The sequence below is a fragment of the Lithobates pipiens genome, unplaced genomic scaffold (assembly GCF_037356315.1).
Source record: "Lithobates pipiens isolate NorthernLeopardFrog02 unplaced genomic scaffold, aLitPip1_a1.2 Scaffold_23, whole genome shotgun sequence".
NCBI lineage: Eukaryota > Metazoa > Chordata > Amphibia > Anura > Ranidae > Lithobates > Lithobates pipiens.
The window spans coordinates 300,631,665-300,653,005 of NW_027507785.1; the positions used below are offsets into that span (position 1 = coordinate 300,631,665).

At 40.0% G+C, this 21,341-nt stretch overlaps 2 protein-coding genes across 13 annotated transcripts in view; one reads left to right on the forward strand and one right to left on the reverse strand.

Moving 5' to 3' along the window:
• FUBP1 (far upstream element binding protein 1) overlaps positions 1–21,341 on the forward strand; it is a 114,576-nt gene that overhangs the window by 23,675 nt on the left and 69,560 nt on the right. The window contains exon 21 of one of the 6 annotated variants that reach the window (XM_077450414.1): positions 249–964. The exons of the other annotated variants lie outside the window; for them this stretch is intronic. Coding sequence (XP_077306540.1) covers positions 249–257 — 9 coding nt within the window. The 3' untranslated portion in view covers positions 258–964. Of the gene's footprint in view, positions 1–248; positions 965–21,341 lie in introns of those variants that run through there. 6 annotated transcript variants of the gene reach the window in all.
• The window catches only part of NEXN (nexilin F-actin binding protein), a 77,381-nt gene continuing 65,506 nt past the window's right edge, over positions 9,467–21,341 (reverse strand). For 5 of the 7 annotated variants that reach the window (XM_077450411.1, XM_077450404.1, XM_077450409.1 and 2 more), the window contains 4 exons: positions 15,344–15,565; positions 15,008–15,193; positions 9,932–10,283; positions 9,467–9,846 (listed from right to left, as the gene is read on the reverse strand). In XM_077450411.1, the coding sequence (XP_077306537.1) occupies positions 9,833–9,846; positions 9,932–10,283; positions 15,008–15,193; positions 15,344–15,565 (774 nt within the window). In that variant the 3' untranslated portion in view covers positions 9,467–9,832. Of the gene's footprint in view, positions 9,847–9,920; positions 10,284–15,007; positions 15,194–15,343; positions 15,566–21,341 lie in introns of those variants that run through there. The other 2 variants (XM_077450405.1, XM_077450412.1) reach the window with 1 other exon arrangement.

The following is a 21,341-nucleotide window of genomic DNA, read 5'->3' on the forward strand; positions in this document are numbered from 1 at the left end:
AATTTTTGGGGAGCTTTATTTGCCCTTGATAAATAGTAACGACTTAAAAAAAAAAAAAAAAAATTCCTGTGCAACATGTGGTTTCTGTGTGATCACAACATTTTCCCCTTTCAGGGCTAATGAAACCATACAGGAAGCAGCCAACATTTGTTAACCAATCTTTCCTTAGGGTCTCTCCTGAGTTGGCTTCCTTTAAAAGGAATGTCTAGTTTAACACTTTGTATGTCTTATGTATTTCCTCTGCACAGGGCCAGTAATGCGAAGTGGACAGTACAGTATTTGCTTCATTGTGTTGGGGAAAACCTTTGTTAAATGTTTGGATGCAGACGCCTTGATGAAGATCTTAATTTTGTTTTTGTTTTGGTTTAAAAGTTTTTTTTTTTGAAAAATGTACAGAAACTATCACTACTGACTGATAGGAGGCTATATTTCTGTGTAGAAATGACAAATTGGTTTGTTTTTAGTATTAGTGTAGATGTACACATTCCAGCAAATGTATTTGCAACTATTATGTGGTCAAAGAATGCTTTGTGATACAAATGTACTTTTTCAATGTATACTTCATCACTTTTAAAAAAATGCCTGTTTTGTGCTTTACAATAAATAATATGAAACCTCCTGTGTCGGTAAGTTGGATATGTGAGTATTTAAAAGGAAAATGCTTTTTTTTTTTTTTTTTTTTTTTTTTATTAATGGTTAAATAACAAGGTAATGGAAGTATTTTATAACATGAATACTTTTGTTTTTTCCTCTTCAGTTTCTCTTTGTGAGAAATGTATTTTATGCTCTTGTAGGTTTGGAATAATCTATGCTGTAGTAAGCTTTATATGTGTTTATTTTTTATTTTTTTTTCCTGCATGTATATAACTTTAAAGCAGGCACATTTAAAAGACCACTGTTATGACCTGTAAAGCACTCTTCATACCGTTCTTTTTGTTTTTCATAAATTGATATATTTCCAGACTGTTTGTGTGCCGCTTGACTTTATTTTTTTTTAACATGGTGTAGTTGAAGGACGAATAATAATGTAGGCTTTATTTTATTTTCATTTTACGACCTGAGAGCCAATATTGACTTTGTAGTGGACACAGTTCACTGACTTTAAAAGGGCACTGATTAATATAGAACTGCATTTTCTGTTGCTGACTTTGTGCTCCTTCCTTCATTGCATGTGACAAGAATATGAACAAGCCTTTTCATGATCGTGTGCCTCTACACAAGTGCACCAGGTCATTGACTTCTCCATACAATGAAGGATGCATGCAGGGTGCTGGTCTCAGAGGAAGCATCCCTCAGAATGTTGGCAACAGCAGTTGCCGTGATTTTCTGTTTTGATTTGTTCCATTCAGAGGTTCTCCATGAAAAACTTTTTTGCACTCATCCTGTGTACAGCACAGTGAAGATATGGATTCACCTATCATCCATTACATAAACACATCAACCTGCATTTTAAAAAGCATTCTTAACACTATATCTGGTGGGCAAATCCATCTCTCTTGCTGTTTTGAGACATTGCTGGAATATGATACAAAATTATTGTGATAATTAACCTCCTATGGTCAATTTAATGAGCCCCCTCCCCGGCTCATCAAATAGACTGTGGGACCTGATCTGGAAACAGTCATGCTGTGAAGAAGCAATACTGCTGTAGCTTTCAATTTCTTCTTATATGTACAATATTACTACAAAGTTGCACAGCTTGGTGTGAAGCCCAGCCTTCTTTAATTGCGTGGTTACTACATGCTACCATCAAAAATGGGACTTTAAATTCCAGCACTCAGTCAACATTCCACACAAAAAAAAATCCTAGAATTTATACAAAAGAATGGAGATGATTATAGCACTAACATTCAGTGCAAGCCTTTGGAGTATGTCCCCTACGAAGTCCAAGCAGTACTAATGACAAATTTTATCAGAATGTTAAGACAGAGGTGTAGGATTCTTTGTTTAAAAAAAAAAAAGGAAAAAAATCCTATACCTCGGTGTCTTAACATTCTGCTAAAACTTTGCATTAGTACTGCTTGGACCTTGAAGAAGGGGACACTGCAAATTATCACACACAGTACTCAATTGTTTCTGTACAAAAGTATGAATACCCTTTAAATGTGTTGTAGAATGCCCCTTGGCAATCCCATACAGATCCAAAACTTGGGACAAGTGTAACGATCGTTGTCACTTTTTTTTTTTTTTTTTTTTTCTCCATGTTTATATCTGCAAGTCTAGCATCATATGGCTCTAGGTGTTTGGCAACAAATGTTGCCTCCTTTAGAACACCTCCAAAATGGAGAGTAGGTTGGTGATCAGATTGTTAAATGTCTGTGTTTTGGAAATTTAAGAAATATCTGTGACCACATTCTAAGAAGTGACCTCATAGAAATCGTCTACCTGCGTAAGGCCCGATTCACACCTAAGCAGATTTGCACTACAGTTCATTTAACGCACTAAAAATGCAAAGTGACTTTTGCCATTAAATGCATATTTGCAACAGTTTGTGCAGCTCTTCACATACATGCATACATACATGCAGCATGCATTGTAAGTTTCTTGAGGGTAGGGACTGATGTGAATAGAATACTCAAAGATTCCTTTCTTTATCTTCATACGTATTGAGCTAATTAACCTACCAACATGTCTTTGAGGGGTGGAAAGAAACCCACGCAGGCACAGGAAGAGCATGCAAACTCCAGGCAGGTAGGGTTAGTGTTAAAACTAATGAACCTCATGTCCTGCCAGGCAGAGGATGCTAATTACCAAGCCACTGTGCTGCCCAGGAGACCCATGCATAATAGAAATGGGGCTACCAGCTGTAAAATGGTTAAAAAAAAAAAATTTGGTATCTATTATAACAGTTCTACACTTTATCCATGTTTTTATTGTATGCGGTTACTATAGGGTGTCACCGCATGTATTTTAATTCATTTTTGTATGGAAAAGTTGACTGACTTCTTTTGATGGGGTTATGTAGTTGATACAACAGTACTGGTTTGTCTTTACTTGACTGGTTTCAGGTAAGGGGCCAAAATTTTAACTCTGCCTTGAGCACAGCCGTGCTAATTAATGAATCGGGGGGGCTGTGAACCAAAAGAAGAATCCTTTGTGACTTAATGATGCATAACTTTTTCGTGGAGAACCTTTTTAAGCGGTTTCCAGGAGAAAAAGGAAGTCCTTTATTTGTGGACCTCCCCTTAATCAACTTCTGTGGTTTGCTATGACTTTAAGCTGTACATTTAACAGATTTTACTTGCATCGCGTATATAGCTGCCCAACGATACAAAATAGTGTAGAACCCTTTAAACCGGTCAGGTTTTAGATTAAGCCCTTGTTCACACTGCTGTGGCTTTGATTCCGACATCCCTGTGTGTCGTCATTGCGTCTTGCATACAATGTCATTAACCGAAGTCAATACAGGTCGTGTTGAAGTCTCACCAAACGGTTCCATTGCTGTTTAATGGGACACGACTTGTCATGCACCTTTAAACTCTCAAGTTGCGGCAGAGTGAACGGGGACTTTAGCACTGTATTTAGACGGGTGGCAGGGAGGTGAGGGCTTTTTTGTTTAAGGAGGGTTCATAAGCAAATGGGGATTTCCATTTTTCCTGGAAATTCCCTCTTTTAAGGGTTCCTGCCCACTGGCATTTACATTTGTAAAGACTCTGGCATGGCTCTGGAACCACGTAAAGGAAGTTTTAAGTCTATTGCCTCCTTTTCAGTGGTTCATTTTGTGTTTTCTTTATTTTTAATGCATTTGTACGCTCTTGTACTCAGCCGGTACAACGTCACAGCATGACAAAATTAAGTGCCAGTATGCTAGGGCTCTGATGAAATAATCATGTTTATGCTTACTAGTCCATCAAAACCCTGTGTTCACCAATAATGCAGTTGAACTAGAATGGAAAGCATAATGTAATGCATACCATGATCCATTTGTTTGGGACAGCATTGATATAAATATGATGGTAGACGTTATTTAAATGTCCGTGTAAGTAATTCAATGCATACTCTGCATAACATGCCAGTTCACTATTGCTTCTGTTCTATTAGATCCCAATCAAATGCAGTCTTTTGCCCATTCTCTGAAGTAAATCCAGTATAGGAGTAGCTGTAATATTGTGAGGAGAACTGTGCATCATCCCTAGATACATGCACTGTAAGTACCTCAAATGATCCAATGTTGCGCAATGATCTTGCTGTGCAGTGCTGTATATTACATAATATGTTAATGTGGATTGTCGGGTAAGTATGTAGGCTTAGTTGCAGGAAGTTTTTTTTTTTTTGTTTTTTTTTCTCTCTTGCCAGTCTTCTAGCTTTATTTTAAAAAAATTGCAGATTTTATTGCTATTGCAGTCCAGTTCAGTTGGTGACATACTGTGATGATCCCATTAGGTCGCTGCTTCATATTTGTCTTTTTTTCATATAGTTGAACCTGTGCATTTCTAGAACTGCAATGTAATTTCAAATAGTCTCTGATGGCTTTTTATTTTTTATTTTTTTGTTATATGCCAGTGTTTGTTTCTCCTCCACCTCATACCTGACTCGGAAATAGGCAGAGAAATTTTGTGCAGTTTTGTGTGACGATATTTCTTGATAAATTTTGAGCCTTGACATGTTCCGATAAAATTCACATGACATTTGTGACCATTGAAATTGGAGGCTGTCAATCTAATTCCAGGTCTTAATATATCTATATAGTTGGAAAGAAAACTATTTAATCCTCAGTGCCTTCCCAGATCTTCCACCTTAGGTTTTGCTGCAAAGTACCTCAGGTAAGCACAACCTAAGGAAACATATGCATTATATCAGTGATGTTGTCCCATTGAGGTTTGTGCTTGTTTGTTCTGAAATCTGCTCCATTAACATGCAATTGGACTGCATATTGATGCCATTTATTAGGGAGGTGTCTTGTTTGTTTTTTATTTTATTTTTTTCCTCTAAGCAAATTGTGTTCCTTAGTTTTCACACATTTATTGCTTTTTGTTTTCCTGAACAGTTTTATTATTGTACAAAATAGAAAGGACCCCATTTGTCTTCTCTGCTAGGGCTTTGTACATAAAGTTACATTACCTTGCAATGGCAGATGTATTTTCTTTGTCAGGATTTCTCGTTGCATTTGACTGTATGCCAATGAGCAGAGTATGATCTTGTTGTGTTTTTATTTTTTTTTATTTTTTTCCTCTAAGATCATTTATTTACAGTTTCCTAGAAATGTACTGATTCTATCGTTTAAAAAGTCCTGCATATTTTGTACATTTTTTTTACAAGAGTTTCAAAACCCTGCCTTCATTTTCACACACAGTGCTGAAGATGCTGCAATTGATAGCTCATAAAATCAGGTCCTGAGGTAGTTCCCACCCAAAAGGAGGAATCCTTTTCTGTGTATGCCATTGGTGAGCCGATGAGCATGGACGTAGAAGGGCTCATGTAGAAGGTAACACTATAATGATGCATAATAGTGCAGATTGTCGTTCATCACTATTGATGCTTTTTGAACTATTTGCCCTCTAAATTACTGTCATACAGTAGTGTGCATATCTCTTCCAATTATGTTCCGTGTTCATAGAACTATCCGAATGAGCCTGATTTTATTTGAGAAGTGATGTATTTTTTTTGCAATTGGTTGTAGGGATGTATATATTTTTTTTTTTTTCCTTTTGTAGTTTATTAAAAGTGCAATGTTTATTGAACATATTTGCCATCAAAATTGCTGTCATACTATTTTTTTAAAAACTTTTATTTGCCCTCCAAATTACAGTCACAGGTAGTGTTCATATATCTGCCAATTCTGTTCCTTGTTGATAAAGCTATCCTGATTTTTATTTGAGAAGTGATATATTTTTTATTTTTTGTAATGGCTATTGTACCTTACTAGTCCTTTAATGCAGAGTAGAATACTGACTTTTTCCTCTCCCACTGTATTGAGCATAAAATCTAAACTGATGTTAAGTTGCATATAGATTTTAAACTACTGTGATACAGAACATGCCCTTTTCATAGTAAAAGAACTTGGTTCACAATTGCAGGTTCAAGGATTTGACATTGCATTTCTATTTTTATCAATAAATGTTCTAAGCTAGTTTCCTAGCCCCAGGATGTATGCAATTTATCTTCCAGCAATTGTTGGATTGCAGCAATGTGGGCTACAGCTTGCATATGTACCTGGTGTTGGGTTCACTGGCCAAGCTTGACTCAAGGCAGGTACATCTTCATAATTCTCCTTCTGGACTGACAGATGAGTGGTACAGAGGTAGTTTGTAGTATACCCAAAGCAGCAGTAAATGTATCGCTTTTTAACTGATGTGGCACTTCAAGCTCTGATATACTAGTGATGGCGAACCTTGGCACCCCAGATGTTTTAGAACTACGTTTCCCATGCTCAAGCATTTTGTACTGTAGTTAAGCATCATGGGAAATGTAGTTCCGAAACATCTGGGGTGCCAAGGTCTGCCATCACTGTACTAGAACTTGCTGCACCTGAAGGCTTATTCCAGCTATTTCAATAAAACTTGTGTATGACTTTTACTTGCCTTTTCCAAAATCAGTGTAGACATTGTGATCATTTTGCCAGCGTCCAAGGAAAACGGTTTCATAAGGAGTCCCCTGTTGGCAAAGTTTATAGTGTGTGTGTTTTTTTTTTTTTTTGTTTTTTTGTGGCAAACAAATTGTGCAGTTCAACCAGTTGCATCCACCTTCCTGTAAAAGACTGTTTAAAGCGACTGAAATAAAATTGAAAGACTTGGTGCCTCCTGTAAAGAGCGCTCATTCATGCCTCCCCCCTCCATACAGACTATCTTCACATTTTTCCCCTGCTGGGGGTTTAGAAGTTTGACCGTACATCAGTGGTCTTTGGCAATGTATGGGGCCAGTGGGAATCTAGTACTTTTTAGAACTGTCAGATTGTTCAGACAACCACATGTCTGCAGTCTAGTTGGGGTCGGCAGCATGAGAGTTGGGGCATTAGCCTAGGTTCACATGTGTGCGGGAATAGCAGCTGTTGCTGCAGCCAAAAACGTGCTGATGTTTAAAAAAAAAACACAGCGTGTTTTACAGGCATGGGAACCACCAGAAAATCACATGGTGCAAAAGCACCATGGGATTTCCCTCCCGCTGCATTTCAAAAATGGTGCAGAAACCCTTTTCCTGCATAAAATGCAGTCACAGCAGCCTATTCAAATGAATGGTCTGCTGTGCTTGTGCAGACCCATCTCGCAGAGCTGCAGTAGTTTGAATTAGGCCTTAATGCACATTAGGGGCTTGAGCCACACACAACCCACATCGGTGTATTTTTGCCAATATCTGCAGCTGTTCATGTGTAATTTTTAACTCTGCATCAATTACCTGCGTAAAGAAAATGTCCCTGAATGCTAGCAGTCTGCATCTATAGGTGCAGATCTATCCACCACATGTTGATCTGGAGAGGTGTATAGTCCTAATCAGCTGTGTGCATGACTCCCTCTAAGCTGTCATCTTTGCCGGAGGCACTTAGTTTTTTATTTTATTCTAGTGACTGGGTCAGTTTAATATGTTCTATACCACCTTATATGTGCCTAAGTGCTCCATAAACATTTTACTGGGTTATATTGGGACTGCTGATCCAGGTTATAAAAGTTTTTTTTTTTTTTTTTGTCTGTGGAACTAGATTTCCCCTGCCTCATGATCTTAAAATCATGGGATCGTCTGCAGCACAGGTGTGTGTGTATAGCTCTATCTTTATTTTATTTTTTGTGTGTTTAGAGGGTGGGGGTGTTTTTTTCTTTTTTTTCCTGTCTAGTTGGCAGTTCAGGTGATTTGCCCTGCACTTCCTGTCTGACTGTTGGCTACTGACAAAAAAAATGGTAGACTTTTTTTTTTTTTTTTTTTCTTGGCATGTTTTGTGCCCAGTGACACCCAGTCCCTCCATTCTTCTGGTGTCACAGGGACAGAGTAAAGTCAACCCAGTAGAGTCTGATAACAAAAATGGAGGGGAAAGAGACTAATATTGCCCTCTTCTCTTTCATTTTGATAGACTAGTTGCGATTTATTTTTTATTTTTTTTACTTTTTTTTGGCAGGGGGGGGGTTCTTCATATTTAAGAATTCATTTATTGCTCCAGGTTAGCCTTACTTGAAAATATATTGAGAAGATTTAGAATTTCGAGGATTTTATTTGAATGCATTTCTTTTAAATGTCTTGATTTGAGCAGCTTTCATAGCTTTATTTTTAGGATATGCAGCTTTTTTTTTCTGATGCTGTAAGTTACTAACCCTGTTATATATTTATACATAGTTTTTTTTTTTTTTGCTGTGGCTTGCTAACTATTAATAGTTTAAATATCAGTTCTGTGGGTATTTAATATTGACAAATGTGCTGTCACATGAGTGTCACACAAATGTGAATGCATTTCTGCTCTTTGTGAAATGATGCCCACGGATGATAAGTGGCCGTGACTACAGAAGATCGGCCCTTGTATCTTGCCTAAAGCCAGTATCCTAGTCGACCGTCTTAAGCCTGTATCCTAGTCGACCGTCATAAGGATTGAGGTAACTGTAATGCATTATTCTGTATGTACACAAATATTTACATAGTTGTGTGCCTATCAAAATGTCAGAAATGTGCCACAAGTGGTCTGCTGTTTTCCTGTAGGAATAAGGGTGATGTTTAAATACAGAATATTGCTTTTTTTTTTTTTTTTTTGCCTCCAGCCTATTTTCACTTTTGGCTAGAGTGGTGAAAGGTAAATGCTGCTGAAGCTTGTTTTCTGTGACAAATTTTGGACATTTTTCATTGGGACAGGAACTGATGGAATATCTCTCCAAAGGCGACACAGCAATAAAAACAAATTTTGCGCTAAAATACTGATGCCTGCTTTTAACTTTCCACACTAGCCAAAATTAAGAACTTTGTTCTGCTAAAAAAAAAAAAAAAATGGAAAAAATCCTACCTGAAAATAGTTTGCGTGCAAAGATTCTTTAGTTATCTGTTTATTCTTTTTAAAATTAGTGGTATACTATAATGCATTTTTAATAAGTATATGCATTCTCCACAATAGGCAATGGTACATTTTGTCAAGAAACCTCTAACCCGTAGTGTAGACAACGTAAGATTATAGATTTTTATTTTTATTTTTTCCCCCTCCGGGAAGCTATGGAATTCATTTTTATAGTACAAATAAAACTGTTATAAAATTGATTCTAAATAGTTTGTGTTTAACTGCTCAGGATTACTACATAATGAAAAGCTTTTAGTTATCAAGATTTTAGGTTTGAGTACTGCACATCCTGAAAAGTGTGTAAGGTTAAAATTGGATATTCAAACTGTATTGTTTGCAACTGCATATGCATGATTCATGTGAAGCTGCTTTTTTTTTTTTACTGTGATTTTAACATTGTACAGAATAAACACAAATGATCCTGCCTCCAATTTTGTCTTAATTATTGTGTTTTTATTTATTTTAACTTGCATTTAAGTTTAATAAATGTACAAGATGACAGAGTTTAAACAAATCATTTATTAAGAAATCAAGGCATTCATTCAATTTCACATATGTCAGTCTTAAAACAAAAAGTTGGCGCATCTCATTTCCCAAAGAATGTTTTATAAAAATCAAGTTGGCATGAGAAGTTTATAAAGACAATTAAATACACTATGAAATCCTGCGGTTTTCCCCATATGCGGTGTTTCTTGTAAAGCCCTTGCATCACTGTTCAGCGTCTCTACTCAACAGTAGCAACACATGCAGTGTAAGGCCAGCACTACAGGAATGGTATATTAATAGGCAGTGGAGTTTCCCGTGTCCCTTGGCCCACTGAAGGAAGGCTGGATGCAATGAGAGTCAAAGGAAGTCTCCAGTAAAAGCAGGTTAATAGTCATCAGCTAGAAAGCAAGAAAAAAGAGTAGAATGAGTGTCCTGCCAAGTGTTAGAACGCATGCAATGACATCCTAAAGCATTAACTCTTACTTTCAATGCTGAGAATGCAGCTGCTTGCAGCGGTGCCCCTGCTGTTCACTACTTTACACATATATTCTCCTTCATCCTCTGGGAAGGTTTCAGGTAGGTAAAGGCAATAGGTTTCCCCTCTTTCAATATATTGATAGTCTTCAGAATCTTGTAGCATCTCTCCTTCAAACCACCACGTCACCTCAGGCTTTGGCTCTCCAGTGACTTTTACTGTAAACCTTACCGGTTCCCCATCTACCACAGACATGTTCTTTAATGGTTTCTTAAACCAAGGAGCCCCTGAACGAGCCAGCTCCTCATCTTCGTATTGTGAGCCATTGACACTGGTTTCCTCCTCATCCTCGTCTTCCTTCTTTAAAAAAGAAAAAAAAAGTTGACTCCACAGCTGTAAATAACTTTATTCTTGTTAAAAAAAAAAACTTAATTTTGTAGGGCAAAATACGTAAAAAAAATCTTTAAGCAGAAACTGCCATTCTGTGTCTCAGGGATTGTGACAGCACTTGCACAGCAGAGTTTAAGATCTAGTTCATTAGTGAGGGAATATCTGCTCTATCTTTAAGGCCAGGTTCACAATGCTCTGACATAAAAGTCGCATGACTTTGCCAGGTGACTTAGATGCAACTACAGGGAATTCTTGTGTAATCCTGTAATGTCGGATCCAAATCACATCAATTAGGATCTGATTTTGATGCGACTTCCATTCAATGCTATGGGCTGAAATTGGACGAAAGTCGGACCAGAGTAGCACAGGAAACTTTTCCAAAGTGGGACCAGTTAAGATGGCTCTCATTTGGAGAGAGAATTCAGAAAATTAGATGACAAAAGAGGAAGTCTAAGATGATCCCTGGGAGTGTTTATTCCACTGGACAAAAACACCAGTTAACCAATATCTGAAATCCCTGCTCCCCTCACTCCTGAACGGAGCCAAAAGTTTAATTCCTGGACACTGGCAAGGTCCAGATAGCCCCACGCAGAGGAACTGGAGTAATAGAATATCTATAATTTGGAGTACCTGAGATTTAGTGGAGAGGAGGCTTGGGTGGGATTTGAGAGAAAATGCAAGAACTGGCACTCATTTAAGCTTACTTTGAAGTTCGCAGAGATGTTAAGAGCTGGTACCAAGATAGATGTAAGCGACATTAAATGTCTCCAGAGCAGGAGAGGGGAAAGGATAGTATGAGAATGGGGGGAGGGTTTTTTATTTTTTTTTTTTAAAAGCTTTGAGGTAATTTTGTATCTAACTGTAGAGAATGTTTTCGAGTGTTAAACTTTATTGGAACTTTTTTCTACTTAAATATAATAAAGATATTGGGGGAAAAAAAGATGGCCCTCGTAGGGAATGCTTGGTTTTTACGTGTCATGGGACAATGCTCTCAAGTCGGAGTGCATGTCTTACCAGTGTGAAGCAGGCCTGAAGAACAATAAAGCCTACTAAAGGCTTGTAAATGTGTAGAATGGGTGCACCTTCCTTTTGCATTACCAATGATAACATTTATTTATAAACTATAACAAGAATTATACTCCAAAACAAGCTTTAACCCCTTCCCGCCGCACGTACTCTACTTTTGGTGTTATATCGGGATGCCCGCAGCTGCAGGCATCATCACGGTACGGTTGTTTAGAGCGCCACTTCTGGCAGCTATTGACAGACTGGAAATGGCTTCGCTCCAGCCTCCTGATTATAAACACGGAAGCGACGTTACTTCCTGTTTACTCGGCTGCCAATGCTGCCGGTTTTTAAAATATACATTATTCAGAATCGCTGAAAACGGCACTCTGAATACTTTGAAATGCAAAGGAGGGATTGGAGGTCTTTTACACCCCCGATTCCCTCCATAAAAAGTACCCATCCCCCACCTATTACTGTCACAAGGGATCTTTACATTGGAGAAACCAGATGGCATCACAAACGGCTTACTCATTACAAGGGAGGACCATTGGGGTGGCTCTGAAGAAAGAGGGTCCTCCCTCGTAAAGCGCAAGCCGGTTGGGATGCCATCTAGTTTCTCCAAATATCTGGTCCAGGTTGTAGGTGTCTAGAGATACTGCTCACAATTGATGAGCCTTGTTTGGATAATTCTTGTGTTTTATAAATACATTTTATATTTGGTAATGCACAAGGTCGGCGTGCCCTTTTTTATTTATTATTTTTTTTTATTTGTTTCAGTTCTAAGGATACCCATTGTTCTGTCGAGGGCAGCAAGACCTGACATTCCATATACTGTCTCATAAGGGTGGGCTACACCACCTACTCATTTGACCAAGCTCCCGAGCGGAGGAGATCGTTAGTGTGACAGCCCTTCTCACCCCACTGAAAAGCCATCCATGGTGGCTGTGACTTAACCGCCTACTTTTACTGCCCTATGGCTGCATGTGTGAGCTAGCCATAGACAGCTAGACTTTTAATTCTCTCAAAAATGTTCTGTTCACTCACACTTGCAATTACAGCGCCGGTTCCCACATCTCTCCTGCAGGCAGTTCACACTGCCCTCTGCTGTGGGTGTCAATGACACCCCCAGATTGGTTTACAGATCGCAGTGTGAACTTGCACAGGAATCAGATTGCATAGGTGAAAACACCCATGCAATTCTATTTCAGTGCAGGGGAGAATGTCCCTGCACTTTTTGAGTATCTAATGCGAGTTTAGCCATGTAACTGTATAGCTGAACTCGCATTGCATGTGATCAGCACTTGGGGTGAGAAATTGCATGCGATCTCTGAGGTTGCATAAGTGTGAACCTAGTTTGAGTTTAACATTTGATTTTGGACTGAATGGACATTACTAAAACAAAATCCATATACACTGTTTGAAATTTGTTCAATGACATTTTTCCATCCTGATCCTTCAAAATTTGTCACTGCTTTGACCCACTAATGCTTAGAAAAAAAAGCTCTTAGAACTTTTATATTCCTAACAATTTTTGTTTGCATTTCCTACCCATCTATGAGCAGCTTAGGAGTGAGGGAAAGAAAGCAATTCCCGTTTATGCCACTGTTTTTCTAGTACTGTGTTGCTCTCTACCAAGTATGGCAATTCCAGGCAGACTAAAACCAGGTACACTTGTACCGATAATCAGCTGGTTCTGTAGGATCCGGCTGACTATCAGTCTGCGTTTACTCCTCTCACATTAGCTTCCACTGAACAAACGACCAACTTCTGTCAAATGGTCATGCTGAAAAACCATCATTTACAGCCAGTAGCTGCAGTAGTGATCTGTGTATTCTGATGGGCAAGCACCTGCTGTCAGAATACAATACTCTGGTTTTGTGTTGCTTTTTTATTTTATCCCCCCCATTTCATTAGTCACTGGATGGCTAGCGGTGCAAGATTTCCAACAAAAAAATTCAGACTGTGAGCGTTTTCTCGCAAGAAGAGCAGGCTTCAAGCCTCTGGGGTGTGCAGTACTGCATTTGGCCAGGGGTGCCAGAGACGCCCTGAAACACTCCATTCCTCAAGCACCTCTGGCCACATGCGGTACTGCATAGACTAGCAGTGGCTGTGGAACGGCTTACCTATTTCCATTATTTCCTATGGGGAAACTTGCTTTGATATCAGTGCTTTTGGATTTCAAGCATTCTTCTGGAATGAATTATGCTCATAAGCCAAGGTATTACTGTATTTGTTTATTAATAAGGGGATATCCTTCTGGCTTCCCTCCACAAGATGGCATTGCAGAGTATGAATGGCACGCATGTTTTGACACCTGACATACCATGCAATGTGTGTGGTTATGTCATTGGGCTGCTTGGAGGGCCAGCTTAGGAAAAAAATACAAATAAATATGTGGGCACATGTACATGTGGCTTTTGTGGGGAGGGAGTTAATGGTGGATATAAGTTTGAGCATTGGGGTCTGGTGCATCCCCGTTCACCGATTCAGGCAAAGATGCACAAGACCCTTTTTAAATACGGACTGTGGGCGCTCCGGAATCTGCATGAACCAGCTCCATTGAGAGCCGGTCACACACTACTGTCATGTGAATTGGATGTGGAAAAGCCTGCATATGTGTGAACCCAGCTTTTGTCTTGGCAGTGGTCTGAAGTTTTTATGAGGCCTATCAGTACAGGCAGTATATAGGATTTTCCACAAGATGTATGAGGCAACGAGCACAGGCAGGGGGACCTCTATTGCTCATATCTCCTAAGCCAGCATACAGGATTATAAAGGCAGATATTCAGAAGTAGATTTGGGGTCATTATTCGTGATGGTTTTCTCCATTGGTCGTAGGTGGGTGTGACTTGGTTAAAACTGCAAACGGTCAGATACTGTCTGTAACCCTTCGGTTGTAAGATGACATCAGTTGCGCCTACTATAGTCTATGGAAGACCAATGCTCTGGTAGAAGGGCTGATGGCAATCTCCTTTTTTCTTTTATAATCTTATGTCTGCACAATTGACCAGTAACCACTGCTTATTCTTTTGTATCCCAATAAAACTCAAACGCCTCCATTTTAAATGAATTAAATGTACACAGTCACATATATATTTTATACTGTTGGCTAAGGTGCGTGGGGCTACGCACCCTTGTTTTGTTGAACTAAAACCCAAAAGATCAGCAATTGGCAGCCTACGTATTTCCTTTAAAAGAGTATGGGATTTTCATCCCATAGTCTTACTTGCCTAGGTGGATGCAGCAGTGGTAACCCGCCGCCTCATCACTGAGACCTGAGCCACGAACACTGCTGATGGCTCGGTTCTCTCACCTCCCGGAGCGGAAAGCTGCTACTTGTCAATCTGCAGCTGTCCTGCTCTGCTCCTCCACGCTCATTGGAGCGATGAGCTGTGGAGGGGTGAGGAGCGGCTGTCTCAGTCCAGGTTCCTGGTGGGCCCAGATTTCGGAAGTAGGGATGGTGCGGTGCCTAGCCTGATCCTGTTGACGTTGGTAAAGAGTGGACTTCAGACCGCTCTCTGCTGAAAATGGGTCACAGGAGTGCAACTAATAGTATTCCTGTGACCCATAGGAGAAGCCCAGCCGAATGAGCCCAGGGTGGACTTCTTCTTTAAACTGATATTATTAATTTATGTGGTAGTTGTTTTTTTTTGTTTGTTTTTTTTTTTTTTTTTTCCTTATGGTACCTTCTGCAAAGCAGCATCAATTTCCTGCTGCTCAAACTGCATTCTTAAGAGCTTTTGTTCTTCGATTCGCCTCTGTTCCTCCTCTTCCCTAGCTCTTGCCATTTGTTCAAATCGAGCCTTCATGTTAACCTTATGTGAGAATGGGGCATGGCTCTTCGCTGCTGGCCTCACATCGACCTCTTCATCCTGAAACATGATTAAAGTTACTATACTTTCTTTGAAAAATCATTCTTGACCACTACTGTTCCTTTTGTAAAGTAGAACAATGGTCATTCAGTATTATCACCAGTTTATAATGTTTTTGTTTGCGATCCACATCCTGTACAAGCAACTGACCTCTTGAAAATGTTCAGCTTCCCTTTCTTTCAGTTCCTCATCCTCGGCCTTTCTTCTTAACCTTTCTTCCTCCACCTTTTTCTGTATTTCTTCTTCCGACAGTTTTCCAATCTTTTCAAATTTGCTTTTTAAGTTTTTGGCTTGAATGGAGCCTGCCCGCTTTAGTTTAATCAATTCTTCATACTCTCTACTTAGTACCTCATAACTTTCATTTATTTCTTCCTGGAGGAAAAAGAAAAAGTTACAGTATATAGGACTGCTTTTATAGCTAATAAAACAACTGTGCAATGCAGATTCTATATTCTAGGTGTTTCTGAACATTCTTTCAGTCAATGCAGCTTTTAAAATTATGCACAACATTGAGGCACCGAATCCTAAAATGTAGAAAATAAAACACTAAGGCACCTTTTTAAACATGGGTACTGACTAGTATTCCATTGTTTCTATTCTCCCTCACCCAACTAATGTGATCCCAGTGCTGATGAAGGACAAACAAGGATGCTGTACAGGCGCGGCTGAAATTCTTGTAATGGTGTACAAAAAAAAAAACTTCTGTAACTAAAAGGCTTGATCCACCCGCTGGATTGTAGACATTTTGCCAAGGCACCTTGGTTAAAAAATAAATCCAGGCTTACTTGGAGTGGGGTAGCATTCAGAATGAATGCTGATCATAAGCACTGCTGGTGTGAGCCCTAAACCTGTAAAGTTTTTCGTGATGTAAATATGTAATACAGATAAAGGACTGTCCTCAACTCTGCCCCCCAGCTACATCACCAATCTGGTCTCAAAATATCATCCAAACCAATGTCTTCGGTCTTCACATGACCTCCTGCTCTCTAGCTTCCTTGTCACCTCCTCCCCTGCTTGCCTCAAGGACTTTTCCTGAGCTTCTCCCATCCTTAGGATCTCCTTATTCTAATCTGTCCGAATATATCCTAACCTGTCAAGCTTTAAACGATCCCTGAAAAGCCTTTTTACTTATTTTTTTTTTTAATAAGTCTATTCTGCTTCTAACTAATACACTGTGGGGTTGATTTACTAATGGCAAATCCACTTTGCAGGACAAGTTCACTTGGAATTGCAGTCGCTGTAGATCTGAGGGGTAGATCTGCTGATTTTATCACCCATCCAATCATGTGCAAGGTCAAATGGCATTTTTTTGTTTTTTTCCTTGCATACATATCCTCAGATCTACAGCGACTGCACTTCTAAGTGCACTTGTTGTCCAAAGTGGATTTGCCTTAAGTAAATAATCCACCCCCCCTTTCTTTTTTTTTTTTTTTACTTTCCCAATCAGCTCATCCCCCACAGTTATTACATTTTTTCATCACTTGACCCTCTCTCTTAGATTGTAAACTCTAATGAGCAGGGCCCCCCTGATTCCTGTTGTACCAACTTGTATTGTAGCTAATATCTGCCTTCATTTTGTAAAGCACTGAGCAAATTGTTGGCACTATATAATTCCTGTATAAAAAGTAAATATGCAGTGCACATTCAAGGTAATTTAGACCAACCTAAACGGACATCCTCCGGTTGCTTGTGTGTATGCAGCCATGAGCCTCAGTACTACCTTTTGTACCATACATAACTGGAACATATATCAGGAAGTCCAATTTGACTCCAGAACTTTCTTTCAACTGGCCCGTTACTATTCACCTGCTATGCAATATCACCTTTATTACTGCATTTACTGAAAGGAATGCACATGCTCCCTTAAGGCTGAGTTCACACTATTGCGAATTGGATGCAGTTTTCCCGCTGCATCCAATTCACATGTCAGAAATTGTGACTGGCTCTCAATGAAGCCGGTTTACACATCTCTGGAGCAAATTGCACAGGAATCATGTGCGTCTTCTGGTGTGTTTCAGGTGCCAATTCAGCCAAAAATTCGGACCAAAATCAGACCCATGCTGTGAGCTGCTCCCTACCGCAGTGTGAACCCAGCCTAAAGGTAATGAGTAGGGTCTGTATATATTCTGCTCAGGACTAAAAAACATTTAATTACCTTAATTGTATAGTACAGAACACAAGCTAAAGCCGAGTACATACGGGCCGAATGTCGGGAGACATTGGCCGGTTAAAAAAAAAATGCGCCCGACATTTGGCTTGTGTGTGTCGGATGACCATGCTGGAAAACCAGCAGCCAACCAACTCCCGATCAAAGGAATTGCTTCACCAGAAGAAGATTCAAGTTTTGGAGTGGCCCAGCCAGAGCCCAGACCTGAATCAGATTGGAAATCTGTGGGGTGATCTGAAGAGGGCTGTGCACAGGAGATGCCCTCGCAATCTGACAGATTTGGAGTGTTTTTGCAAAGAAGAGTGGACAAATATTGCCAAGTCAAGATGTGCCATGCTGATAGACTCATACCTAAAAAGACTAATAAAATCAAGGTGCTTTAACAAAGTATTAGTTTAAGGGTGTGCCCGTGATTGCACGTGGCCGGCAATCATCACGACCTCCGGCCATGTGTATCGGCACCCCCGCAGTGCAGTGAGCACACACCTGCTATCCCGCTTAAAGGAGCTGGCGTACGATGGTTTGCGAGATCATGCCAACCTGCTGCCTGGTCTGCAAATGGCTGCCCTTTTCTGTACTCGCTCCATTTTCAGCACATCCTTCCTGAGGACTGGTACCCAGAACTGGACAGCATACTCCAGGTGAGGCCGGACCAGAGTAGAGTGGGGAATTATCGTTTTATCTCTTAAATAATGCCCTTTTTAATGCATGCCAATATTCTGTTTGCTTTGTTAGCAGCAGCTTGGCATTGCATCATCTACTTGGACCCCAAGGTCCTTTTCCATCCTTGATTCTCCCCCCAGTGTATAGATTGCATTCATATTTTTGCCACTCAAATGCATTATTTTTAATTTTTCGACAATAAACCTCATTTTCCATGCAGTTGCCCCCTCCACTAATTTGTTCAGATCTACTTGCAAGGTTTCCACATCCTGTGGAGAAGTTATTGCCCTGCTTAGCTTAGTATCATCCGCAAATACAGAGATTGAACTATTTACCCCATTCTCCAGGTCGTTTATGAACAAATTAAATAGGATTGGTCCAAGGACAGAATGCTGGGGGATCCCACTTACCACCCCTGACCATTCTGAGTACTCCCCATTTATCACCTCCCTCTGAACTCGCCCTTGTAGCTAGTTTTCAATCCATGTACTCACCCTACAGTTTATGCCAATGCACCTTACTTTGTACGGTAAATGTTTAAGGGAAACTATCAAATGCCTTTACAAAATCCAGATACACCACGTCTACGGGCCTTCCTTTATCTAGATGGCAGCTCACCTCCTCATAGAAGGTTAATAGATTGGTTTGGCAAGAACGATTCTTCATGAGTCCATGATGATTATTGCTAATGATACCGTTTTCAATACTTAAATCTTGTATATAGTCCATTATCATCCCTTCCAAGAGCTTGCATACACAGTGGGGGTTATTTATTAACCACTACAGCCCCGGACCAATAAACACCTTAAGGACCAGAGGTCTTTTTCCAATTTCGCACTGCGCTGCTTTAACTGGTAATTGCGCGGTCATGCAATATTGCACCCAAACTAAATTTGTGTCCTTTTCTTCCCACAAATAGAGCTTTCTTTTGATGGTATTTGATTGCCTCTGCGATTTTTTTTTTTTTGCGATATAAATGGAAAAAGAGCGAAAATTTTGAAAAAAAAAGATATTTTCTTCTTTTTGTTATAAGAAAAATCGAATAAACTAAATTTTAGTTATACATTGAGGGCAAAATTTATTCAGCCACATGTCTTTAGTAAAAAAAATGTCAATAAGCGTATATTTTTTGGTTTGCGCAAAAGTTCTAGCGTCTACAAACTAGAGTACATTTTCTGGAATTTACACAGCTTTTAATTTATGACTGCCTATCTCATTTCTTGAGGTGCTAAAATGGCAGGGCAGTACAAACCCCCCCAAATGACCCCATTTTGGAAAGTAGACACCCCAAGGAAATTGCTGATGGGTATGTTGAGCCCATTGAATATTTATTTTTTTTGTCCTAAGGGATTGAATAATGACAAAAAAAAAAAAATTTTTTACAAAAAGTTGTCACTAAATGATATATTGCTCACACATCCCATGGTTATATGTGGAATTGCACCCCAAAATATATTCTGCTACTTCTCCCGAGTATGGGGATACCACTTGTGTGGGGCTTTTTGAGAGTCTAGTTGCGCACGGCACCCCGAAAACCAATCACCACCTTCAGGATTTCTAAGGGTGCAAATTTTTGATTTCACTCCTCACTACCTATCACAGTTTCGAAGGCCATAAAATGCCAAAATAGCACAAAACCCCCCAAAATGACCCCATTTTGGAAAGAAGACACCCCAAGCTATTTACTGAGAGGCATGTTGAGTCCATGGAATATTTTATATTTTGCCACAAGTTGCGGGAATATTACAAACTTTTTTTTTTTGCACAAAGTTGTCACTAAATGATATATTGCTCACACATGCTATGGGCATATGTGAAATGACACCCCAAAAGACCTGCCTCTGACACAAACAATGAGGGCCACTATTAGAGCCTGGGGTCAGGCGGTGAGACTGGCGGCCCCTAGTTATAGAGGACTTTCCCCGTCCACTCCGCTGTGGATGAACCACTTACTACCTTACTTCTACAATTTGCCGGATCCGATGATTTGGGCGGTGAGGGGAGTAAAAACGCTTAAGGATATCACCTCTTTTGGTGATTTGCTGACGTTCCCCCAACTCCAGTCGCGACATGATCTACCTAACACATATCTTTTTCGCTTTTTTCAGATCAGGCATGCTTTCCAGAAACAGTTTGGGGATTTAAGGATAGAGTCCCTCCCATCATGTCTTGAGTCCGTGTTGTCCCGAGAGGACCTTGAAAAGGTTCTCTCGGTGTCGTACAAGGAATTCTTTAAGTTAACGCCGAAGGCTGTCCTGAACTGCAGAGCTAAGTGGGAATTGGAGGTGCCGGACATCCAAGGGGATGATTGGAATGATTTGTGGTCTCAACCCTTTAAACACCTGATATCTGCCAGGGATAGGCTAATCCAATTTAAATTTCTCCACAGGAGCTATTACACGCCAGCAAGACTGGCGAAGATTTATGGGCATGCTCGGGCAGAATGCTGGAGATGTTCAATCGCCCCGGCTGATGCCGGGCACATTTTTTGGCTATGCTCACACATACAAGATTTTTGGAAGGAGGTAACGATATGTATTTCAGGTCTCCTGATGGTGCACATTCCACTGACTGTGAAGGTTTGCCTGCTGGGGTCGGTAGAGGAGGTAGTACCCACGAGGGCCTTGCGAACCCTACTCACTATCCTTTTGTATTATGGGAAAAAGGCAATATTACTTAAATGGAAGAATGCTTGTGCTCCTGATCTTAACTTTTGGAAAGGCTTGGTTAATGGTATGCTGCCATATTACAAGGCTACATATATAGCCAGGGGGTGTCTTAAGAAATTTGATAGAGTGTGGAGGGTGTGGTATGAAGCTGACGACACTGTGGGGTGTTGATCTCCTGGGGATGATGATACTGATTTATGGTATGTACAATGACCCCTATGACACAACTGGACATGGTATGGTGCATGGAAGGGGGAGAATTTGGGTTGTAATTATGTGAGGGGTAAGCCCTATAATGGCTGAAGACATATCTGCGAATGGCAATATAAGAAGGTACTTAATGGGGACATTCTGTTATTGACTTGGGTCTCTGTGATCCACTGTGAGCTGTGACAATATGGGAGGGGGTTTGGGGAGGGTGGGGTGGGGGGGAGGGGTCTTCTGGGTGGTAGTTAGGAGTTATCAATGTTAGTCAGGAATGACTGGACCCTGCGCGGTCCTTCTTTTGTGGTTTCTTTTTTTATTTTTTTTCTGTTTTTGTTTACAATGTAAACCTCAATAAAAAGAATAAAAAAAAAAAAAAAAAATGACACCCCAAAATACATTCTGCTGCTTTTCCTGAGTACGGGGATACCACATGTGTGGGACT